Raw genomic sequence first — 26,214 nt, forward strand, 5'->3', positions numbered from 1 at the left:
CAAAGTTTTTTTTTTCCAGTTAATTTTACCTTTCTGATGTCGGTATTCAGCCCTTAGCAACCCTATTTCTCTGTGCCATTATTTCAGCATCTTCCTAAGATGGCCTCTGCTGCACTTCCTGTGGTGATCTTTGCCCTGTCCTTGAGGCCATCCTGTATTTCCCTCACTTCCCATAACCCCTTGCTCTCCTCACATGAACTAGCAAGACCAATCAGAATGCAGATAACCTCCCCCACTACCCCAGAGCAGTGTGCATCCTCTCACAGACAGCTAACCAGCATTTGTTTTAGCCTCTTAATAGTCACCTGTCAGCTCTGCAGCTGCTCCCTCATTCTCCTCCACACCGACAGGAAGGGGGGGGGGGCTGCTTTAGCTGCTCATATCTCTAGTTTGGTACCAGCTAGAGTTATGGGCTTTGTATTGGCTGAAAGCTGAAATTACAAGCTATATCAGAATGACAGCAATCAGTTCAATACAGGGGAAGATAGCACTGAAAGAAATCGGGATGCAGTGAATACAGCGGAAAATAAAAGCATTTTGGTTGTTTATGAAAGCCTGGAATTTCAGCTTTCAAACAAGACCAGTTGCATGTTTCTAGCTTCTACCATTCAGGAAAAAGCAGCATCTAAAGCAGCCGTCCCCTCCACTTTCTGCCCGAGCCCAGGCACTCGGGGCCGTGCTCCTCCTGCCAGTGCTCTCCCCAGCACTCGGGGCCGTGCTCCTCCTGCCAGTGCTCTCCCCAGCACTCGGGGCCGTGCTCCTCCTGCCAGTGCTCTCCCCAGCACTCGGGGCCGTGCTCCTCCTGCCAGTGCTCTCCCCAGCACTCGGGGCCGTGCTCCTCCTGCCAGTGCTCTCCCCAGCACTCGGGGCCGTGCTCCTCCTGCCAGTGCTCTCCCCAGCACTCGGGGCCGTGCTCCTCCTGCCAGTGCTCTCCCCAGCACTCGGGGCCGTGCTCCTCCTGCCAGTGCTCTCCCCAGCACTCGGGGCCGTGCTCCTCCTGCCAGTGCTCTCCCCAGCACTCGGGGCCGTGCTCCTCCTGCCAGTGCTCTCCCCAGCACTCGGGGCCGTGCTCCTCCTGCCAGTGCTCTCCCCAGCACTCGGGGCCGTGCTCCTCCTGCCAGTGCTCTCCCCAGCACTCGGGGCCGTGCTCCTCCTGCCAGTGCTCTCCCCAGCACTCGGGGCCGTGCTCCTCCTGCCAGTGCTCTCCCCAGCACTCGGGGCCGTGCTCCTCCTGCCAGTGCTCTCCCCAGCACTCGGGGCCGTGCTCCTCCTGCCAGTGCTCTCCCCAGCACTCGGGGCCGTGCTCCTCCTGCCAGTGCTCTCCCCAGCACTCGGGGCCGTGCTCCTCCTGCCAGTGCTCTCCCCAGCACTCGGGGCCGTGCTCCTCCTGCCAGTGCTCTCCCCAGCACTCGGGGCCGTGCTCCTCCTGCCAGTGCTCTCCCCAGCACTCGGGGCCGTGCTCCTCCTGCCAGTGCTCTCCCCAGCACTCGGGGCCGTGCTCCTCCTGCCAGTGCTCTCCCCAGCACTCGGGGCCGTGCTCCTCCTGCCAGTGCTCTCCCCAGCACTCGGGGCCGTGCTCCTCCTGCCAGTGCTCTCCCCAGCACTCGGGGCCGTGCTCCTCCTGCCAGTGCTCTCCCCAGCACTCGGGGCCGTGCTCCTCCTGCCAGTGCTCTCCCCAGCACTCGGGGCCGTGCTCCTCCTGCCAGTGCTCTCCCCAGCACTCGGGGCCGTGCTCCTCCTGCCAGTGCTCTCCCCAGCACTCGGGGCCGTGCTCCTCCTGCCAGTGCTCTCCCCAGCACTCGGGGCCGTGCTCCTCCTGCCAGTGCTCTCCCCAGCACTCGGGGCCGTGCTCCTCCTGCCAGTGCTCTCCCCAGCACTCGGGGCCGTGCTCCTCCTGCCAGTGCTCTCCCCAGCACTCGGGGCCGTGCTCCTCCTCCCAGTGCTCTCCCCAGCACTCGGGGCCGTGCTCCTCCTCCAGTGCTCTCCCCAGCACTCGGGCCGTGCTCCTCCTCCCAGTGCTCTCCCCAGCACTCAGGGCCGTGCTCCTCCTCCCAGTGCTCTCCCCAGCACTCAGGGCCGTGCTCCTCCTCCCAGTGCTCTCCCCAGCACTCGGGCCGTGCTCCTCCTGCCAGTGCTCTCCCCAGCACTCAGGGCCGTGCTCCTCCTGCCAGTGCTCTCCCCAGCACTCAGGGCCGTGCTCCTCCTCCCAGTGCTCTCCCCAGCACTCGGGGCCGTGCTCCTCCTGCCAGTGCTCTCCCCAGCACTCGGGGCCGTGCTCCTCCTGCCAGTGCTCTCCCCAGCACTCAGGGCCGTGCTCCTCCTGCCAGTGCTCTCCCCAGCACTCGGGGCCGTGCTCTCCCCAGCACTCGGGGCCGTGCTCCTCCTCCCAGTGCTCTCCCCAGCACTCGGGGCCGTGCTCCTCCTCCCAGTGCTCTCCCCAGCACTCAGGGCCGTGCTCCTCCTCCCAGTGCTCTCCCCAGCACTCAGGGCCGTGCTCCTCCTCCCAGTGCTCTCCCCAGCACTCAGGGCCGTGCTCCTCCTCCCAGTGCTCTCCCCAGCACTCAGGGCCGTGCTCCCCCTCCCAGTGCTCTCCCCAGTACTCAGGGCCGTGCTCCTCCTCCCAGTGCTCTCCCCAGTACTCAGGGCCGTGCTCCTCCTCCCAGTGCTCTCCCCAGCACTCAGGGCCGTGCTCCTCCTCCCAGTGCTCTCCCATCTCTTGTATATATTAGAGAGGAGACGGACTGCACATGATAACGCTGTGAGAGGAGAGCTGCTGAATAGGAAAGTAGCACACATTTGTGAAAGTTATTATCAGGTAAAACTAAAAATGATGACATTTTAAAGCACAAAAGCACTTATACAGCAGGGTGTACTATACCATTAGGGTATAAAAAAATGAAACGCCAGTTACACTTGAATATACATATTTTTTCTGGATTCTGCCTTCAGTGTACTACGTTTCTGCATTCTCCCCCCCTCCCCCAACATATACTGTATATGTAAACATGATGTGAACACAGCCTTAGGGTGCATATTTTTGGTCTTTACAGTTTTGATACATTTTGTGAACACATATGAGTCTGTGATTATTTACTAGGGGTCATGCACGGACCCTGTACAGCTCTTTTTTTTAATTTTTTATGATGTGTTATGCATCTCAGGCTTCATTTAGGATAGCCTTTTAGACACAAAAAGGAATTTATTTTCTGTCAAAAGTGTGAAAGTTGTCCCGGCAGCGAAAAGAGTTAATTCAGCCTCTTACCTTGCTAATGCCAAGTTCACAGATATATTTCCAAACTTCATGTGATGAGCCAAAGGAGCTGTTCCTCTGGATCATGGGGTTCTGCTTACTGTCCCTCGCCGCTTCTGCCTGTTGCGAGCAATGAACAATACCGTAAAGGTGAAAACTCGAGCACAGAAATGAAAAGCGAGAGTAAATATGTCCGACTGCCCGGAATTGTATGCAGCAGGTTATTCATTCAGTCTTGTTAACATCATAAACAGAATTGTGTTATAAAAATAATAGGACTCGTCTAACAAGTATAAATGTGTATTCATCAGAAATACAGCAGACGGCATATGCACATTTACTGTATGTTACTTTATTCCCTACCACAAGTAGCAGCAACCTCCACACTTTTAAAGATGGCTGGCTAAACAGGTGCCATATGCTGGCAAACATGACACAGGACTGCGTGCATGTACGATAGTCTTTAGCCATCATACTGGGGGTGCTGCTCTGAAAGGGGTATCTGACCCGACAGCCCTGTCAACAGTCCCCCTCCAAAGAGAACCATGACAGAGGCACTTTATAAAATGCACAAGACAGTGTGGAGCTGCTAAGAAAATGACTGGGTCAAGACAAGTAACTCACACAGCATTTTAACCACTTCCTTAACGCCGCACAACTTTATACGTTGGTCAGTGAGCTCTTAACTAACTTGGCATATAAAAGCGGTGGGTAACATTACGATCGGCTGGACCCCTGTGGCGCTGCAGTTCGCTGTGACCGTGCCATCAATACACAGCTGTGGTCACAGTAAAGATCCTAGAGACCAGCCAAAGTGGTCTCCAGGAATGTGATCAGAGTGACAGATTGTCAACGGTGAAAGGAAAGCCTTGATATGAGCGTGACCCCATACTGGTTGTAAAGGCAGCTGTCACCTGGCTGAGAATTAACCCCTTCCTGCCCTGAATGGGGCACGAATGAGCTTATTCACTTTTTTCTTAAAATAATAAAAAGTAAAAAAGAAATTAACTTAATTTGAGAATAATAAAAAGAAAAAAATCAGTTATAGCTGTAGTTCGCTAGTTACTAGTTTTAGTAATAGTACAGCAGACTATGTACACACTGACATTTTCTCCTTTTTCTTTCATAAAAAAAGAAATATATTTATTGGTTTTAGCAATAGTATTGCAGACTGTGTGAGCAAAATACAAATAATAATGTACAAACTTTTCTTTTTCTACCTTTTTTTTAAATATACGTATTTGTTTCAGCTACACTTAGTACGGTATATCTTTTTTGTGCACAATATATTTTAAAAAAGCATGCATATTTTTTTCATTTCTAAAAAAAAGAAAATTACTTACGGGTAATTGGATTTTCCTGAACACAAGACAACAGATGGATCCGCCCCCCAAAGACCGGAAACCTGCGGCACAAAAAGGTGGAGACTCCTCTCTGCCCTCAGTATGACACTGCCACGGATTTGAGGAACTCTGCCGTATATGTTAGTTTACTTTTCTATTTTCTTTTTTTTTTTTCTTTGCTACACCCGTGAAAACACTCCACCAGCCAAGAAGGGAGGGAAAATATAAGGGTGCTGTCGTGGGTTCAGGAAAATACAATTACCCGTAGGTAATTTTCATTTTACCCCTCACCCATGACAGCACCACGAGAGAGAGAGCCAAGAAAAACTAGGGAGGGATGACAGCAGAAAGCACCAAAGCTCCAAAGAATAAATCAGAAGGAGAGTTCAATTGTAACCGGTAGTGGTTAAAGAAGGTAGAAGGAGAAGACCAAATTGCCGCTTTACAGATGTCCTCGATAGAGATAGAGAGTGCAGCTTTTTCAGCCCAAGAAGTAGATATAGCCCTTGTGGAGTGTGCCCGGAGACCCTCAGGCGGTTCCTTCCCCGAGGAAGAGTATGCCAGAGTAATCGCTGACTTGATCCATCTTGCCAGAGTCTTCTTTGATGCTAGATGTCTGTTTTTTCCCTAAAAAAGAACAAAAAGCGAGGAAGATTTCCTCCACTCCCTAGTCTCATTCAGGTACTGAATAAGACATCTTCTGACATCCAGGCAATGGAAAACTTCCTCCCTGTCTGAAGCTGGATTGTCATAGAAGGAAGGAAGAATCATTTCTTGTGATCTATAAAATCTAGTAGCTACTTTAGGTAAGAATGCTGGGTCAGGTTTTAAAATGACTCTGTCCTGAAGGATAATTGTGTACGGGGGATTTATTGAAATTGCCTGGATCTCGGAGACTCTACGTGCAGATGTCAATGCCACTAGTAAACATAGTTTTAGAGAAAGAAGCTTTATATTAATCTGATTGATAGGCTCAAAAGGAGGGGCTGTAAGGGCCTGCAGAACCAGATTTAGGTCCCAAGTAGCTATTCTCTGGGAGAGATTAAGAGAAGACCTGGAAACGGCTTTAAAGAAACGCATAATCTAAGGATTAGACGCTAAGCGTTCGTTAAAGAGGGCCGACAAGGCAAACATCTGAACCTTCAAGTTGCTTGGAGACAGGCCCATTTCTAGCCCCTTCTGAAGGAACTCTAAAACCTTTTTTAAGGGAGGAGAGCCGCAAAAGATAAATAGGTTCTGGCATAAATAGTCATAGTTATTCTTTTTCTGCTACCTAAAAGGGTGTTGGTTATTGACAGAAAAACCCTTACTCCTTAACAATTGCCTCTCAAGTTCCACGCAGTCAGGTGGAGGTTGTCCACCTGCGGATGGAAAATTGGACCCTGAAAAAGAAGATCCTGAGTTGCCGGGAGCACCCAAGGATCTGGGATCGATAGTTTTCTCAGCCATGTAAACTATGGTCTCCAAGGCCAAAATGGGGCAATTAGAATTACCCTTGCCTGGTCTTCCCTTATTTTCCTCAGCACTCAGGGAATCAGAGGGAGAGGAGAGAAGGCATAGGCCAGAGGAAAATCCCACCTGTGGAGGAAAGCATCCAGCCCACAGGGGGACCCCTCTGGAGACAGGGAAAAAAAAACATCTCCACCTTTTTGTTCTGGGCCGAGGAAAACAGGTCCACATGTGGGAGACCCCAGTTTTTTGAGATCTGAGAGAACACGTTCTGGTCCAGACACCACTCTCCCTGGGAAATCTGATGGCGACTCAAAGTCTGCATGAATATTTTCCTTCCCCCTGATGTGGACTGCTGAGATAGACCTGCATTTGCCCTCTACCATCTTCTGGAGGATGCAACTTAGAACTAGCATTAGGTCCTGACTCCTGCCCCCCCCCCCCTCCTTGTTTATGTAGGAGACAACTGTTGTATTGTTGGACATAATTCTTAGATCCTTGCCTACACAGAGGAAAAGCCTCCTGAATTGCTTCCTTCACTGCCATGAGCTCCTTCATGTTGGAGGAAGCCTTCATTAGGCTTCCCTTCCAACATCCCTGAAAGGATATCTTCTGAATGTGGGCCCCCCAGCCCCATGGACTTGCGTCTGTTGTCAGACAAACAATGTTGTTCCTTAGCCAAGGAAGACCTTGATTTAAATTGTCTGTCTTGAGCCACCATCTTAAGTTGAGTAAGGTCTGGGAGGATATTGTGAATCTCATATCTAGAGGCAAACTTCCTTTCTGCCAAGTCTCTAGAATCTCCCACTGCAGCTCTCTTGTATGGAACTGTGCCCAAGTGACAGCTGGGATGCAGGAAGTTAAGCTCCCCAAGATCGACATACCTTTTCTTAGAGTAATCCGGGGATGATCTATTAAGTTTAGAATTTTCTGTCGTATACCGACCATCTTTTCTTCTGTTAAAAAACACCTCGAGCCTGGAGTCCAAGATTAGGCCCAGGAACTGCTGATGTTGAATAGGCATTGGTTTCGACTTCCTGTCCTTGAGAATCCACCCCAGCTTCCTCAAGATGCAGATTACTTCCAAGACCGCCAACTCGCAGGCTTTTTCTGTTTCTGCCACAATCAAGAAATCGTCTAGATAAAGTATGAATAATGTGTCCTTTTCCCGGATGTGAGCTGACATTTCTGCTATCACCTTGGTGAAGACCCTGGGGGACATTACTAAGCCGAATGGGAGTGCCTGAAACTGCCAGTGTTTTAATTCTCCTTCCATCTGGATCGCAAATCTCAGGTATTTCTGATAGTCCTGATGAATCGGAACATGGAGATAGGCGTCCTTCAAGTCCAGAATCGCCATGAAGCAACCTGGGAAGAGTAGATTTATCGTTGAGTTGATAGTCTCCATTCTGAACTTTTTCTCTAAGAGAAAATGGTTCAGTCTCTTTAAATTGATTATGTGTAATGACCGGCGTCACGCAAAGGGAGGGAAGAGGGAAGGCCCTGCCCAAGGGAGAGGGAAAGGTGGTGACCCCTGACTCACCTCGCGGCTGGCACCTGACTGCCCTGACGTCCCTAGACGGGTTCCTCACCCGTACGCCGATCACGTGCCTGAACCCCGGCTTTCCCTTAAGATGAGCCCTAGGTAGTGAACGGGGCGGTGGGATCACTAGTCCGCACCACTGACACTAAGAGGAAAACACCAAGGAGAGGACAGACAATACAGACAAACATATAATCCCAGATGGGCGACAACAGCAGACCACAAAGGCCCAACAGGGATCCGGAGGGTAACGTTCTGGAACAACAACCAGGGAACGCAGCAACACAGCTCCAGTGGGTCATTATAGAAGTCCAGGCAGGAAGCTCTATATCTGGCAACCAGAGAAGTGGGAGAGGGGAATATAAGGAGGTTGGGAGTGCTGGACAAGGAACAGCTGAGGAGAAGGAGCTACGGATCCCTGAGTGAGCCAAAAAGGGTTGCAAAGCAAACCCAGAAAGCTACCATAAAGAAACAGCCCCATCTTTCTACCTAGAGCGCGCAGCCAACCGCTGCGACTTCCTGACCACGGGTATAACGGAGTCAGGCGTGGTTCTTGACGCCCTCGTGACATTATGGTTCTGTAAGAACTATCGGGCTTTTTCACCAAAAATAGAGAAGAATAAAACCCCTCTCCTTCCTGATGCTTCTAGACTGCTACTAAGACCTTCTTTTCTGCTAAAGACTGGACTTCTGATGTGATTGTCCCTCCATCCTTTTGCGCTGCTTCCGTAATTACGAACCTTGAAGGAGGACTTAAACGGAATTCCAGCTTTAACCCCTCTTTTTAAAGTGTCCAGAATCCAAGGGCTGCTGGAAATATGGGTCCATGCAGGTAGAAAGTGTTTTAACCTTCCTCTCACATGGTCCCTGGCGTCATTGTTGTTCAGACTTTTTCTCTCCTCTGGTCTGTTTGTTGACGAAATAGCCTTTTGCTCCTTCTCTTCGGGATCTTGGTTTGTAAGACTTCTCTTCCTTTGTATTTTCTCTGTTACTCCGAAAGGAACGGAAGGTGGGAAAGGATCGATTGGATCTTTCCCTCGAAAAAAAGGTGGTCTGTGTAGAATTTTTTTTTTTCCTTGTCAGCAGCCTTATCTAGAAGGTCATCCAGAGCTGATCCGAAGAGATACTCTCCCTCACAAGGTACTGCACACAGTCTTTTCTTAGACTAAGTCTCCCTTCCAATTTTTCAGCCATAAGTCTCTTAAAGACCCCATGTCCTCGAACGGAAGAGCCGATTTCTTAGATTCTTTAGAAATGGCCACGTCAACCTTTGGCGCTTTATTCCAGACAGCGGCTACATCCTCAGAAAAGGGATATTTCCTCTTTAAATTTATTTGAAATGAAAACTCTCTTGTTTGGTTTACGCCACTCCTCATTAATCAGGTCTGATACATTTTTATGCAGCCCCAACATAATGTCCTGCACCGACCTAGTCTCCTTAACGTCTTCTATACCCATAGTTGCTTTGATCGCTTTCAAGAGTTTATCCACATCCTCCACGGGAAAGAAAGCTCTCTCAATTTCGTTATTATTGGAATCCGAGGAGAGGGATGAAGCATCCGAGTCCAAACCAAAAGACTGGACCTCCTCCCCCTCGTCTGACTCAGAAGACACCACTTTAAACTCCTTTTTCTTTTTTCTTGATTTGGAGGATAAGGAAGCGTTAATCTCAGCTCTTACGAAATTTTGAAGACCGCTATTAAAAGATGGAGTCTCCTCAGCCACTGTTTTATCTATACATTGCTTGCATAACCTCTTGCTATAGTCAACAGTCAGAGAATATCTGCACAAAGCACATTCTTTGTGACGTCTTTTAGAAACGGCTTTTTTAGGTTTTTCCTGCAAGACACATATACATTCATACATCAAAAGATTGTTATAAAATCAGTGGCTACATCAGCCTCTCACCCCTCCCTGGTACCGAGGTCTGGTTGGCCGCCGGATCCTCCATAGTCTCCTTTTCTTCTTCCATACTGCAGCTCCTGAGCTCAGACGCTGTCTCTGCAATCGTGACCGCCGGCAGCCATTTCCGGGTTCCAGTGGGCTTTAAACCACACACCCCCCTGCACGCGATTCCAATCCGTGCGCTCCATGCCTCACTCTCAACCCGAAAGTGGCAGTCATGTGAGCGGAGCTTCTCCTACGACTCCTCCCCTGGCTGGATCTCCTGCGTCGACGAATGCTTACTGGTGCTCGTTATCGCACCGAAGCATCATGCCCCTCCAGCGCTCAGGAACGCCGAGCCATCACGCCTCTGCAAGCCCCACTGCGCACAGCGTGCTGCATACAAACGGGAGCCGCAGGTAACAGGGCAGCCTAGTGGGAAGAGGACGAACCACAGGCTTCCCCTCAAAGACAGGAAAGCATACTGAGGGCAGAGAGGAGTCTCCGCCTTCTTGTGCCGCAGGTTTCCTGTCTTTGGGGGGCGGATCCATCCTCTCTCGTGGGGCTGTCGTGGGTAAGGGGTAAAATTTTTTTTTTTAAAGCAAAAAGGGGGGGGGGGCGCATGCACGCGGCTTGCAGGAAAGACATGGCTCTGTGAGCTCCGCTCCGACCGCTGACAAATTCCCTATACCAGCGCAGTTTAAACGGCTCCACAAGCCCTGAATACTCATGCAGGGGTCGCAGAAGACTGCCCGAGGCAAGAGGGGAGCTAAAATCCCAGGAACGCCGACAGCATCGCAGACCATACCGGAGATCTACTGGAGCACGAGGCAATCCATCATGGCGGATAAAGCAGCGTCCCCAGCAAGTCCAGCCTCCTCTATTGAGAGTGAACCCCGCACGGACGCGGCAACTTCACAAGCAGGTCAGGCAGATCTGTATGCCAACATAGCAAGTCTTTTTAAAACCGAGCTTTCCCAAGCGGTTGCAGAGTTCTCCCGCCAGATAAATGATTTGGGGAACAGAGTCTCGGACCTGGAGTCCAAAGCGGACGACCTTTCTGACGCCATAGGCACCGACAGGGAGGACATTGATGCGCTCTCTCTCCAACTACAAGCGCTTGAAGCGAAACTAGAGGATTTGGAGAACAGGTCAAGGAGAGGTAACTTGCGGATCCAGGGCTTACCCGAGTCCTACCAGGACCTCACAACCACCATGGGTTCACTATTCGCCACTTTATTACCCCAGGCCCAACCAAATCTGTTGCGGATGGACAGAGTTCATTGAGCCCTGGGGAAACCGCGAACCCCGGACACTCCCAGAGATGCAGTCCTGAAATTTCATCACCCTGAGGTGAGGGACATGATATTAAATGCCGCAAAAAATATGGCGGCCCTGCCGGATCTCCCACCCACGGTGCACCTTTATGCTGACTTAGCCCCCACAACGCTTCGTAAGCGCAGGGAAATGAGGCCTGTGACACAGGCGCTCCAACAAGTGCAAGTGCGCTACAGGTGGGGGTTCCCCTTTGCTTTATCTTTTCAACTGAACTCTCGCTCCTACACAGTCCATACCCCAGAAGAAGGGATTTAAAAGTTACTTCAAGCTGGATTAAAAGGTGGATCGTTTGGAGAGACCAGCTGCGCCTCCGAGGCCCCAGCGCCCGGCCAGAGCCTGGACCCAAGTTCCCACCGCCGCTTCTTCGACAAATAAGTCCCCGGGTCATTGAGTGAGCCATTATGTCCTATACTCCTCTGTCCAGGGGAAAATGGGACACTAATCCAACACGTTCTACTATTGCTAATGTTCACTTCATGAATGGGCTCATCGTGCAGCCCAGTAATGTTGTATTTTGATTATATCCTCTTGCATGAGTATCAATCAGGTTATCCGATAGGGACACAGCTAATCGGATTCCTATGTTGCCTTCCATTGTTGGGCTCTTACTTGTGGGTACAGGGATAGATATTATTCCCCCGATGCCCATATCCGGCCCACTTGTTTATGCTGGCCTTTTTGGGCACAGTCAATCAAGCTGTCTAACAGCATTGTTAGAATTATTGTCCTTTTTGTATGTTAGTTTATTTGTCTTATTGGAGATCCATACTCTTGCCGTCCACTTCACTATGTGGTCTTTACTATTTGATTTGCTAAGCTTCACTATTTACTGTTGGGATAATGTGTAAGTTGCTGTCACACAATGTACGGAGTTTGAACTCCCTGAGGAAACGCAAAACGGCCCTTACATCCTATCTTAGACATAGCCCGGATATAATATGTATACAGGAAACACACTTTACACCTACCTCCCATCCCAAATTCTTCCACCCCCGCTACTCCAGATTCTTCTCCTCTACATTTCGCACTAAAAGCAGGGGAGTAGTCACCCTTTTGCGGAACTCTTTTCCGATCCAGATAACTAACCACATTACTGATCAAGAGGGACGCTATGTTATCCTGCTGGGGGAATTTGAGGGGAAAATATTGTGTATAGTGAATGTGTATGCCCCAACTGAAGATCCGATTGCCTTTTTCACTCGAATGTATCACACACTTGAGGCACTATGATGAGATAATATGGGCTGGGGACTTCAACTTTGTGGTTAATCCCTCACTGGATTGCTCCTCACCTCCTAACACTCCGCGCCCTGCTGCCCAAGGAACCCAAATTAGAACTGTTATGGAGTCCCTTTCCATTGCTGACTCCTGGAGGGAACACAAGAGCACTAAAAGAAGTTATACTTACTATGTGCCCACCCATCACCTCTATACCCGCATCGACCTGGTCCTGATCTCCACGTCCCTGCTACCACTTTTGGCTTATTGCAGACACCAAGTAGCGTCATGGTCTGATCATGATATGGTCATCATTGACATTACCCCAGCCACTCCCACGAATCGTCTCTTCACATGGAGACTTAATGAGTCACTGTTGTCCAGGCCGGCCGTGCGAGATCGGCTTCAGGATAACTTAAAGCAATATTTCCTGGAAAACACTGACCCAGATATTGACCCTGTCGTGATCTGGCTCTCCCACAAAGCTTTTATGAGGGGGCAAATTATTAAGGAAGCATCGCTGTTAAAAAAAAGAGACATGCCCTTCTGTTAAACCTTGAGTCCAAACTTAGTAAACTGGTAAGGGCCCACCAGAGAGCCCCCTCACTTTACTGAGAGAAATTAAAAACACCAAACGGCTAATAAACATGATTCTCACGAATCATACAGAGAAAGCCTTACGTTGGACCGCATCCTACCACTACAAATACTCTAACAAACCTGACAAGATGCTGGCCCGTCAACTTAAAGGGCTTATGTCACCCCACTAAAGTCATTTTTTTGGGGGGCTAGTTAAATTCCTTATACGGCGATATATGAAAATATAATGGTGTTACTTACTTTCCTTCAGCCGTTTCTTATAAAAAATAACTTTTATAATATGTAAATTAGGTCTCTACCAGCAAGTAGGGCTCGTCTCCTCAGAACTCCCTCAGTGCGCCTGCGCAGATGACATCACCGAAAGAGAAGACGTCATCGGCGCAGGCGCACTGAGGGAGAGCTGAGGAGGCGAGCCTCCTCATCTCAGAGCGCCTGCGCCGAATGAATATAGGCGCGCGATTTTTGAAATGCTGACAGGGCCGGCCGGCCGGAGGAGATCGCGGCTGGCCCTGTCAATCAACACGACGAGGGGGCGTTTTTTTGCGGCGGCTACCAGCAAGTAGACGCCCTACTTGCTGGTAGAGACCTAATTTACATATTATAAAAGTTTGTTTTTATAAGAAACTGCTGAAGGAAAGTAAGTAACACCATTATATTTTCATATATCGCAGTATAAGGAATTTAACTAGCCCCCAAAAAATATGACTTTAGTGTGGTGACAGAAGCCCTTTAAAGCTAGACAAAAAATCAACCAGGTGTTTCGGATTCGCTCTGGGTCAGGACAGGTGTCCTCCAACCCGGAGACCATATACCAAACCTTCCAAGCATTTTACCAGAAACTGTATGCTAAACCAGGTGCTAAACAGGGGCAAGCGGATAGCAATTTTCTGCAGTCTGTCAGGTTGCCACAAGTTTCCTCCGAGGCTATAAACGACCTAAGCAAAGTAATAGTGAATGAGGAAGTAGAACTTACGATTAAGGCCCTGAAGTTAGGTAAGGCACCTGGGCCAGATGGGCTATCGGCCCTCTACTACAAAAGATTTGCTTCCTTGCTGACCCCTCATATCACCAAATTTTGTAACCATATAATGCTAGGTAATATTCCTCACCCCGATTTTCTTGCTGCCAACATCACGGTAATTCCCAAACCTAAAAAAAAGACCACCTTTCTCCATCCAATTATAGGCCAATTTCATTATTGAACCTAGATACAAAAATTCTCACATCCATTCTGGCCCGGCGACTAAATAATCTTCTCCCGAGCCTCATTGGTAAAGACCAGGTAGGATTCATACCAGGTAGGGAAGCCCCCGATAACATCCGAAAAATCCTCAATCTGATCCAGGTAGCAAATAAACGGACCACTTCGTTAGCTGTCTAAGCTCTTGACATAGAAAAGGCTTTCGATTCTGTCACATGGGATTATTTACATCAAGTCCTTCTGTCCATGGGTATTAGGGGTCCATTTGTGCAGGCAGTCAAGGCCCTTTATTCCAATCCGTTTGCCTACCTTAAGCTTCCGTCCAGGAGCCCTGCTCCCATCCAAATACTCAGAGGTACACGTTAGGGGTGCCCTCTTTCCCCGGCTCTCTTTGCCTTAGCAATGGAACCCCTTGCCATTTCTATCAGAAATGACCGGAATGTTACGGGACTCAGGGTGGGGAACACTGAACACAAGCTGAGCTTGTTTGCGGATGACCTCTTATCCCTTACAAACCCTCTCATTTCCCTGACAAATCTTTTACAAATCCTGAAATCCTTCTCAGAAGTTTCTGGGCTACATATCAAATCATCAAAAATCTGAGCTTATGTTATGCAATGTTTCCCCATCACTAAAGTCAACCCCATTGCAAGACTTCCAGTTCCAATATTTACCCAACCATATCCCATATCTGGGTACTATAGTGCCCGCCCAACTCCACTTGATGTATAAATTGAACTATACCCCCCTATATCGAACAATTAGAGATGATCTTAAAACATGGGGCGCGCTGCCAGTATCTTGGATGGGCAGGATACACATAATAAGAACGGTAGTTCTACCTAAACTATTGTACCTCTTCCGCACTATACCATTGCCAGTCCCGAGTCGGGATCTCCATGACCTACAAAAGGATGTACTGAAATTTATCTGGGGCAATAAGCGAGCACGCATTGCTAGGGCCACCATGTGTCGACATAAGACACAGGGGGGTCTTTCAGTACCCGACTTCATAAAATACTATAAAGCAGCTAGAATAGCTCAGCTTTTCCTGACACATCTGAAACCAGAGACTCACCCCTTATGGGTATCAATAGAACAATCACTCCTTGCACCTCGTGGAGAGCTCTGCTCTGGACTACCCTGCCTATCCCGGCGGCAGTTCGTTCTAATTCACCGCTATCCTATCAGGCCATACTGATGTGGAGGTCTGTCAGGTTCAAGTTGGGCTTGCAGTCTAAATACACACCACTGCTTCACATAATAGGTAACCCGGCCTTCCCACCAGGGCTTAGGGCATCCGATTTTAGCTGGTGGATCAATAATAAATGTGGAAGGTTACATAAATTTCTGGTCAGGGGCAAATTAATCACACTGACTGATTTTAAGGACAGGTTTGATCTCCCTACTAGTGAGTCATTCTCAGCCAATCAAGTCTTTTCATTCCTTCACTCTTTAAAGATTGACGATATGAGCTTAGATTTTACTCCCTTTGAGTGTTTTGTTACTTTTTCTTTATGTAAGCAGGGACTACTATCTAGACTATATGGAATGCTTGATGCCTTGCCTGAGGGAGTCAAACTTTCATATATGGTGGAGTGGGAGAAGGATATACAGGAAGAATACCCACTTTCAGAGTGGTTTCTCCGTTCCCAGACTTTAACCAAAAACTCATGGCAGACCACTCTGGCAGAGACCTCTGTAAAAGTCCTTCATAGGACCCATCTGGTACCCTACAGGTTACATCATATATATCCAGAAGTTTCACCGAGGATGGTACAGTTTATCACATCTGGTGGACTTGCCCTCAAGCCCACCCCCTCACTATGTCTTTTAGGGGATAAACCCCCTTGGCTGACATTTGCCATGTTCAAATTATCGCAACACATCTTGCTAGCTGCTAGAATCCATATTGCGTCTAAATGGAAATCTGATACATTAAGTTTTAGTGCAGTTATAGATAGAGTCAATAAGATTCTACTATATGAAAAACTGTCGGCCATTCGCATGGATACATATAAACCTTTTGAGAAATTGTGGGAACTTTGGGTTTCCTCCTCCTACTCCGCCAATGTACAACAAAGTATATCGCTGTGATATCTAATACACCCTGTGGGAGACTTCAAGTATACGAGGCCTATAAACCACTTGATTATGTACGGTTGTAACACTCTACACCATTTCCCTGTAATTGACCACTATAAGATCTCCACTGGATAATTGTTCAAGTACTTTCTTTTTGTTCCTTTGTTTTATTATTTGTATGTACCAAATACCTTTATCATTGGTATCTCAGGATACATTCCTGATGCTATAAACTTTCAATAAAGCATTTGAAACATAAAAAAGCCAAAAGCTTAAAACGTCCTAACTTCACTAATATGATGTCCTTAATAATAGTCACTTGAACCCTAATGTAATAAACAGTATTTCTTCTCGTGATGGCTATATATCAGACACTTTAAAGCAAATGATAAGCAACTATTCTTATTCTTCAGAATTCACACAAAGTTACCTTGGTTTGCAAGAATTTAAAACACTGTTGGTTTAATACTTCTACAAATTCGGATTCAAAGTCTTGGTCACTGTACCATGCTCCGCCGGTCACCGAACGGTCAGGCTGTACGTTATAGAGCATGTACACCTTCTTTTTTGAAGCCTGGAAAAGAACAAACACAGAATTTTAGGGTCCATTCACATGTCCGCAACTGTTTTGCAGTCCGCAAATTGCAGATCCGAAATACACAGACACCAGCCAAGAGCACTCCACATTTTGCGGACAGCACATGGCCGGCACAATTATAGAAATACCTTTTCTTGTCTATGTCTGTGGACAAGAATAGGACATGTTCTATTTTTTTTGCGGGGCACCAGAACGGAAGTGCGGATGCGGACAGCACACTGTGTGCTGTCCGCATCTTATGCGGCTGCTTTGAAAATGAATGGGTCTGCACCCGTTCCGCAAAATGGGAAACAAAACCCACGAAACTAGGGTGGAATTGCATTTTATTTCCAATTTCACCCCATTAGGAATTTTTCCCAACTTCCTGCTACATCGTATGCAACATGAAATGGTGCCATTGGAGAGTACAATTTGGTGCCATTAGAGTACAAAAAAAAATAAAGTTATGGCTCCTGAAATGCAGGGAGCAAAAAAAAAAAAAAACGAAAGTCCCTCTGGTCCTGAAGGGATTAAAGTGCTGTTTTTCTCCCGGTTGCTGCAGGTGCAGAGCAATGAGAACTCATAGTGCACCTACATAAAAACAATAGGACTTCTTACCGCCACTGACTTGACAGCTTTGATGAGTTTCTTGCTTTCCATGTTCTTCAGGATCTTGTTGATCTCAGTAAGTGGAAGATTACTTTTGTATCGTATATCTCTGCTCCATATTCCTAGTAAAAGCAGGTACATTTATATAAAGAAAGAAAAATTGTCTCCAAGAGACAACAAACTAAATGATGGAAAGAATACTAAAGACTCCAGAAGATGCTACAGCCCCTTTGTTCTTGTGAATCTGAAGGCGGTTCCCCTTCACTAACCCTCCACCAATGTTCACTTATACCTCTATGACATTAGCTGTGACCAGAAAGCTAGTTCGCCACAGCATCTTTCTGCAACTGAAATTAAACCGCAGTCCACAGGAACATTTTAAAGGGGTTGTGTCACTTCAGCAAGTGGCATACTGTATGTCATGTAGATAAAGTTAATACAAGCCACTTACTAATGTATTGCCATTATCCATATTGCTTCCTTGCTGGCTTGATTCAGTTTTCCATCACATTATACACTGCTTGTTTCCATGGTTACGACCACCCTGCAAACCATCAGCGGTGGCTGTGTTTGCACACTATAGGAAAAGCACCGGCCTCTCTGGTGGATGGGATTGGGGGAGCTCACGTAGGCTGTTGCCTTTTCCTATAGTGTGCAAACACGGTCACCACTGCTGGATTGCAGGGTGGTTGTAACCATGGAAACGAGCAGTGTATAATGTGATGGGAAAATGAATCAAACCAGCAAAGGAGGCAATATGGATAATAATAATAATAATACATTAGTAAGTGTCTTGTAATAACTTTCCCTATGTAATAAATGCAATTTGCTGAAGTGAGAGAAACAGTATAAAGGGATTATGGTCACCAGATTTAACCCTATTAAGCGAGCTGATATGAGCGATGTGCTAATGTCAGCTAAACCTAACTTGCCTATTCCTACTTTTATCTATGTCCCCGTTACACCAGAAATCTAACTTATATAATATGCTACTTAGCCTCTAGGAGCGGGGCGCTGTTCCTGCTCCTAGAGGCTCCGTTCTCCCACCTTTGTCGCCTCCCTCCAAATCCTGATTGACAGGGCCAGGCAGCGCTCACATCTGTCTGCCAGCCCTGTGCTCTGGTGAAATCTTGCACCGTTCAGTATTCGGCGCAGGCGCAGTGAGGAAGCTGGCAGCCTGTGAAAGTCTTTTCCTCACCGCGCCTGCGCCAATTACTGAACGGCGCGAGATTTCACCAGAGCACAGGGCTGGCAGACAGATGCGAACGTTGCCTGGTCCTGTCAATCAGGACTTGGAGAGAGGCGACAAAGGTGGGAGAACAGAGCCTCTAGGGGGATAATTTGCATATTATAAAAGTTAGATTTCTGGCGTAACGGGGGCATAGATAAAAGTAGGAATAGGCTAGTGAGGTTTAGCTGACATTAGCACATCGCTAGTGTCAGCTAGCTTAATAGGGTTAAATCTGGTGACAGAATCCCTTTAAGTTGCATGCAGCACAGCGTGCTCATGTGGACTGCAGATGTCATTCATCAAAAAAACTCACTAGCCTAAAATGATACATCTGCTATACAAAACAACCTAGGCAAGTGTGACATGAGCGTGTTCGGTCATGGAAATGCATGTGACAGTCACATTTCCCAGACCGACTGCTGCTTGTCGGACCCAAACTCATGTTGTGCGTTCCTGTCCAACGAAAGGTCTACTCATGTGCTCCAATGACGGTGTGAGAACAGGACAGCAGACCTGTGGTCAGGCAGGCATTCACAGGATCAAACTACTACCATGTGGCAAGTCCGTCTGAGCAGCGGTCAGTCCACAAAATGCAGACGGCCTTGTGTGAAAACTGGCCTTAAAGGCACACTTAGATCAATTATACATACCTTTATTGCCAGCATCTTCAATAATCTGATATACTAACTTTTCCTGGTTGTCAGAACCCTTCATTTTACTACAGAAAGTGAGAAAAAAAAAATCATAAACGGTGTCATTTGTATAGAAAGCAGGTCTACTGCAGTACAGATATTAAATCACTAGCAAACACTAAGGCAGGGAACAGCTTGCCTACTCTCTCTGTATTCGGCACTGTCGGAAGCTACAGCATTGCTGTCCAGCCCCATTAACTACAATATCTATAATAATTAATAATACCGCGCAGCGGAATTTGCCTGGATAATTCTTGCCATAGTTGCCGGATACAGAGAGAGACGGCAGGCTGCTCCCTTTCGGAACAGCCTGCCAGATGTAGCAAGCGCTATTGTCAAACTAGCCTAAGGCCTCATGCACACAACCGTATGTATTTTGTGGACCACAAAGTGGAGATCCACCAAATACAGATACAGTCCGTGTTGTATCCATCTGCATCTTATTTTTGCGGATTCGTTGACGTCAACGGGTCCCTCTGTTCTACGCCCAAGCACAGGACATGTTCTATCTCTTTGCAGAATGGACATACAAATGCAGAAAGCTCGAGGTTCTGCAAAATGCGGACCACGGCCCCACTGAAGTCAATGGTTCCACACACACAAAAAAAGACTGCATTTCTATTTTGCGGACTGCAAAAATGATACGGTCGTGTGCATGAGGCCTAAATCAGCATAAAAACAAAATAATAGTTTAAAGAAACACTCCACAAAATAATATAAAAGGTGGTCCTCCTGAACACCTAGAGAGCTATAGGTCCACACTATGTTCCATCTCCATTTCCTCCCAGAACCATTGCTTCTAGGGGACATATGGAAGCAGAGGGACGCTATGTGCTACTGTAAGGCTCCTCACAGAGGTCTTCCATTGTATTTCATTGTTGGGGCAGATTAAATCGCTCTGCCACACTTACACACTCTGTAATGCAATCAGCTTACACAGAAGGCTGTATGGATCAATACCACATCTCCCTATGCATCTGCACTACTACTATCATGACATGGTTAAAGGGGTTCTGCAGGTTTTTTAAACTGATGATTAGTGTTGAGCGAACTTGTGTTTTAAGTTCGGTGTCTAAAGTTCGGGTTATCGAAGAATCGCGTTATAGATTCCGCTACCATGGACCATAACGGAATTTAGAATCCATAACACGATTCTTCGATAACCCGAACTTTAGACGCCGAACTTAAAATACAAGTTCGCTCAACACTACTGATGATCTATCCTCTGGATAGATCACCAGCATCTGATCGGCGGGGGTCCGACACCCAGGACCCCTGCCGATCAGCTGTTTGAGAAGGCATCGGCGCTTGCATTAGTGCCGCGGCCTTCTCGCTGTTTACCACAGGCCCAGTGACGTCACGACTAGTATCAATGGCCTGGGTGCGGCTAAGCTCTGTTCCCTTGAATGGAGCTTAGCCCCGCCCAGGCCAGTTGATACTAGTCGTGACGTCACTTGGCCAGCTGTAAACAGCAAGAAGGCTGCGGCACTACTGCCAGCGGTGCTGCCTTCTCAAACAGCTGATCGGCGGGGGTCCCGGGTGTCGGACCCCCACCGATCAGATGCTGATGATCTATCCAGAGGATAGATCATCAGTTTAAAAAAAACTGCAGAACCCCTTTACTATCGCTATCCATGTGTCTATATAACTGCACACTATCACGACCTGTATCCAAGAAAACTCTGTTGCATATAATACTGACATGCATGCATCAGGCTCCAATCTGTCATAAATGGCATAAGGGCCGATTCATGCGTCACAATTTTTTTAGCCTTTTGTGCTGACATCTAGTGGCCAACATGAGAACTGCAATATTTCGCAGTTTTTAGAGCTAGTCATGGCAATTTTAAGAAAAAACATGGATGTAGAAAATAAAGCATGTGGCCCATGAGACATTGTCATTTTCTAGCCTCTAATGTCATGTGTGATAAGTATATGTAGCACAGTTATGTAATACTCCTTACCTAGCAGTTTGTGCGTCCTTCAGCCTGTACAAAAGACCGGTCCCACTTCTAAGCAGATCCAACTGACCCTAGGGGGTTAAACATTTTTTCAGTTAAATATAAGCACTAAAACAGTCAAAACCTGGGGTCAGCAATCTCCAGCTGCTGTGAAACTACAGCTCCCAGCATACGCCATTCATTTCTATTCCAAGAAGAGCCAAGCGTGTACATTGGGAGTTGTAGTTTCTGCTCGTATGCGGGAGACTGCTGACCTCTGATCCAATACTCCTTTCTGCATCGGATCGACGAGTCATGTGGCCATGTGCAGCAAGCATAGCCAACGCTTTTGTAATTAATATTTACGGGGGGACACCGGAGAGTCCTTTGACGTCCACCAGTTGTCAGGGCAAACAAGCATCAGACTGGACGGGTACTCACCTGTCCAAACACGTTCCTTTCCTGAACTAAGATATCAATAATTCATTTAGAATTTTTATACAGTTCTGATCACAAGTTTAAGACCACTTGAAAAATGGCAAAAAATCATATTTAGCATGGCTGGATCTTAACAAGGTTCCAAGTAGAGCTTCAACATGCAACAAGAAGAGATGGGAGTGAGACTAAACATTTTTTGAGCATTCAATTTAATGAAAACAACGAATAAACTGAAACAGGCTGTTTTACAGCTGATCAAAAGTTTAGGACCACACCTCCAAAAAAAACTAAACCCCCCCAAAAACAGAAATCGAACTTCCAAACATGAACTCAGTAATGAGTAGCTCCGCCGTTATTGTTTATCACTTCCAAAATTTCTTTCGGCATGCTTGATGCAAGCGTTTCCATGAGGTGAGTGGGAACATTTCTTCAAGTGGTGAAGACGGCCGCACGAAGGCCATCTACTGTCTGGAACTGTTGTCCATTTCTGTAAACTTCCCTTGCCATCCATCCCCAAAGGTTCTCAATTGGATTTAGATCAGGGGAACACGCAGGATGGGCCAAAAGAGTGATGTTATTCTCCTGGAAGAAGTCCCTTGTCCTGCGGGCATTGTGTACTGTAGCGTTGTCCTGTTGAAAAACCCAGTTACCACACAGACGAGGGCCCTCAGTCATGAGGAATGCTCTCTGCAACAACTGGACATAGCCAGCCGCCGTTTGACGCCCCTGCACTTTCTGAAGCTCCATTGTTCCACTGAAGGAAAAAGCACCCCAGACCATTATGGCGCCCCCTCCACTGTGGCGCGTAGAAAACATCTCAGGTGGGATCTGCTTGTCATGCCAGTAACGTTGGAAACCATCGGGATCATCAAGGTAAAAAAAATTCTCATCAGAGAATAAAACTTTCTTCCACATTTGAATGTCCCATGTTTGGTGCTCTCTTGCAAAGTCCAAACGAGCAGTTCTGTGGCGTTCAAGGAGACGAGGTCTTTGAAGACGTTTTTTGTTTTTCAAGCTCTTCAGTCTCAGATGCCGTCTGATGGTTATAGAGCTGCAGTCAGCACCAGTAAGGGCCTTAATTTGGGTCGAGGATCGTCCAGTGTCTTGACGGACATCCAATTGGATCCTCCGGCTCAGTGCTGATGACATTTTTTTGGGTCTTCCACTTGACTTTTTTGTTCCATAACCCTCAGGATCATTTAAGAAATTCCAAATGACTGTCTTACTGCGTCCCACCTCAGCAGCGATGGCGCGCTGTGAGAGACCCTGCTTATGCAGTTCAACAACCCGACCACGTTCAAAAAGGGAGAGTTTTTTTGCCTTTGCCATCACGTGTGACTACCTGACAGAAAATGACAATGAATCCACATCTTTGCACAGATTTGGCCTTTTAAAGGCATGTGGTCCTAAAATTTGGATCAGCTGAAAAACAGCCTGTTTCAGTTTAATCGTTATTTTCAATTAATTAAATGCTCAAAAAATGTTTTGTCTCACTCCCATTTCTTCTTGTTGCATGTTGAAGCTCTACTTGGAACCTTGTTAAGATCCAACAATGTAAGATATGATTTTTTGCCATTTTTCAAGTGGTCTTAAACTTTTGATCAGGACTGTATAAGGAAAAGAAATCCCTGGAAAGTCCACAAGTCATGTGAGGCCTCTTACACTGCTGACTGGATCAAATGTCCCCATTTACAAGGTTGTGTGATTATTTTGATACCAATGGCCTATCCTGAGATAAGTGGGGGTCCCAGCACCCCACCAATCAGATGAGCGCTTCAGACTCTTGCCAGGCACAGCGCCGTATGCTCTGTAGTGGCTTTACCCCATTCATTTCAATACAACAGAGCTACAGTACCACATACAGCCACTACAGAACACGTGGCGCTGTGCCTAGAAAATGAAGAGGCTGCATCGGTCTAATATAGGAAGAGATCTGATCCAAGGATGGGCCCCATTTACACCATCGTGCGTGAATTGTTTTCTGCAGACAATCCGCGTCCGTCACAAAACAGATTATTAGATGACATCTTATCTTACTGGAGGATTCACTCCTGGTTTTGGTTCCTAATCACTGACCAAACACTGACTGTGAATGAGGCCTTACGTTTCCCTGCTCTAAAATCGCCTGTAATGAATTGTACATTGGACGGCATTACGTCAGTACGATGCTTTATAGTGAACGCAGAGCAGGGGAACCATTATAAGAGCAAAGTTCAGGCCGGGAAAAAACGCTCCCACGTGGAAGGTGTTTCCCTCAACTGAAGCCAGCCATAAACTTACAGTGGACAGCAAGCGGTTAATCGCCATCGCTCTCTGCTTCGGTTCAATATTCGGCATCTCATTTTGAATAACTTGATCGGTGATCCCGTGAGGGAACTGCTGACAGAGCTCAATAATCCTAAAACACGTAAAATAAAGATCAGGTTCAGTTTTCGGATACAAGACATCCTGTAATATCAAATTAGCACAACCCCCATCATTTCTGGTTTATTTAAAGGGATTGTGTCAGCAGATTTGTACCTATGAAACTGGCTGACCTGTTACATCTGCGCTTAGCAGCTGAAAACATCTGTGTAGGTCCCATGTTCACATATGCCCGCATTGCTGAGAAAAATTAAGTTTTACTATATGCAAATGAGCCTCTAGGAGCAACAGGGGCGTTGCCATTACACCTAGAGGCTCTGCTCTCTCTGCAACTGCCACACCCTCTGCACATTGATTGACAGGACCAGGTGTGATTACATTTTCATTGTTTTCAAGTGTAGAGCACAGCAGTTGCAGAGAGAGCAGAGCCTCTGGGTGTAACAGCAACACCCCCATTGCTCCTAGAGGCTCATTTGCATATGTTAAAACATCATTTTTCTCAACAATGTGGGCACATATGTACATGGGACCAACACAGATGCCCTCAGCTGCCAAGTGCACATGTAACAGGTCAGCCAGTGTCATGGGTACAAAGTAGTCCTATCAGTTACTCACAGTGCACAGGGCTGTTCTCGTGTCAAAGTTTTGGGGCACATTCCCACTACATTTCTTACTGAAGGGGGGGGGAATTTACTAAAGGCCGCTGCTTCACACGCCAGTCTTAGTAAAAACCGACCAATCTATTAAGTGGTGCACGTCTCTTAATACATCTGTCTCTCCTTCTGCTGTCCGTTTGACAGACGTGAAACCTGCTCCCCCAATGCCGCGGGCACACAGGTGAAAAACACCGTCGGGTGCATGAGGCCTTAGGGGGAGTTCACACAGAGGCAGAATCCTCTTTTAAAAATTCTGCGTGGTTTTTGATCCTTCCCATTTCAACAGTCGTGGATTCGAGGCGGAAAGAAGCGTTCACTTTCTCCGCACCCTTCTCAGTAAAATCCATGGATTTTAGGTGGGGAATCTGCACCGAAATCCAGACTGGAAGACCTCAGTGTGAACGCATCCCTTTAGCGAGCTTTATCCCCCGCCAGCACACGGGAGACCGTATTCACTACAAGTGCTGACTACGGATGAGCGAACTTGTGTTTCCAAGTTTGGCGTAGAAGGTTCGGGTTATCTAAGAATTCCGATTCCACCATAACTTATGGTCCACGGTAGCGGAATCCATAATGGTATACTTAGATAGCCCGAACCTTGGACGCCGGACTTGAAACATAAGTTCGCTCATCCCTAGTGACAACCCAACCACGGATCGGAGCTCATTGATCATCATGACGACCCGACGGCTGAAAGGACGAGACCAAGCATAGCGCCAGCTGTGCCAGTGCAATTCACCTGGCGAAGGAGCTGGGCAAATAAACATGCTCTGGTCCAGCAGGGGTTAATGAACCCATATCATTCACACACCCATCCCTGGAGAACCCATTGCCTCTGGTTTTAAGCAGTCAGTAAATTTACTGACCCACAGAAGACATGAACGTCAAGGAGTGTCAAGGCTTTGGCTGCCCCCCATGTTTTTGAGACATTCTGACAGTGCTATCCTCAGCATGGCGGCAGCGCACCTGTTCTCTATCTCTGCGGCCTCTGCTCCCTCCTGCTTCACTTTCACCTCCGCCATCTCCTAGCACCTCTCTATCCACGCCGCCGTGCACTACCATTCACAGCGTCCGCCGTCTCGTGACTACTGCGCATGCGCCGCAAGACCTGCCTGACACCTCGCCGGACATATTGTTTAAGGGCAAGACCATAAAAATCATAACATTTCACAGTCTTTGCCTATCTAAATGACAGAACAGAACGTTTCCACGTGAACTGTTACTGCTAATCCGTAGTATAACTAAACTATAGACGAGAATCCTTTGCCCCTATTAAAGATGGCTGCTCGGAGCATTTCCTCTCCCGCTGACGTCTTTCCGTTCTTCGACTGCGGGGCGGGGTGTGTTTTCGCATCTTTGGTTACCAAGGCAACTGAGAATGTGCCAATCACTGGACTCGGTCCTGACGAGTTGCAGGCTCCGCCGGGGGAAGCGTCTGTAGTAACGGGACTGGAGATTCAGCTGCTGACCACCAAGTGCCCTGTGCCAGCGCTGTGCGGGTAGGAAGAGGGCATGAGGGGTGGGGGAGGTGGGCACTGCGTGCATTCATGTGTTTCACCTTCTGTCACTCAGTGCCCGGATAGCTGTGCTAAAGCTGCTTATAAAAACGTCCTTCCAGGCGCAGATGTTTGCAGCTTTGCCAATTATTTTCCATTGTGTTTTATTATTACTTTTTATTGATGGATTTCTAGCAGATTTGGAGCAGAAATATCCAAATCTGCATTCATGAGGGTGAAATCTGCAAGGTTTGCCTTGGATTGGCAGCAAAATCTGCCGCAGGTTGTGAACAGTGTCCG

The 26,214-nt window shown here is 47.4% G+C and overlaps 2 protein-coding genes across 3 annotated transcripts in view; one reads left to right on the plus strand and one right to left on the minus strand.

Annotated features, from left to right (window-relative positions):
- The window catches only part of POLR3F (RNA polymerase III subunit F), a 38,804-nt gene extending 13,293 nt beyond the window's left edge, over positions 1-25,511 (minus strand). Inside the window, exons 1-7 of the mRNA XM_044290747.1 lie at positions 25,385-25,511; positions 23,679-23,796; positions 20,985-21,052; positions 18,979-19,046; positions 17,107-17,219; positions 16,342-16,485; positions 3,263-3,370 (exon numbers count right to left, since the gene is read on the minus strand). Of these exons, the coding sequence (XP_044146682.1) occupies positions 3,263-3,370; positions 16,342-16,485; positions 17,107-17,219; positions 18,979-19,046; positions 20,985-21,052; positions 23,679-23,796; positions 25,385-25,440 (675 nt within the window). The 5' untranslated portion in view covers positions 25,441-25,511. The remainder of the gene's footprint in view (positions 1-3,262; positions 3,371-16,341; positions 16,486-17,106; positions 17,220-18,978; positions 19,047-20,984; positions 21,053-23,678; positions 23,797-25,384) is intronic.
- Positions 25,512-25,788: 277 nt separating this feature from the next.
- DZANK1 (double zinc ribbon and ankyrin repeat domains 1) overlaps positions 25,789-26,214 on the plus strand; it is a 44,817-nt gene continuing 44,391 nt past the window's right edge. For both annotated transcript variants that reach the window (XM_044291481.1, XM_044291482.1), the window contains exon 1: positions 25,789-25,917. The gene's annotated coding sequence lies outside the window, so the exon portion shown is untranslated. The remainder of the gene's footprint in view (positions 25,918-26,214) is intronic.

This window comes from Bufo gargarizans, chromosome 4 (assembly GCF_014858855.1).
Source record: "Bufo gargarizans isolate SCDJY-AF-19 chromosome 4, ASM1485885v1, whole genome shotgun sequence".
NCBI lineage: Eukaryota > Metazoa > Chordata > Amphibia > Anura > Bufonidae > Bufo > Bufo gargarizans.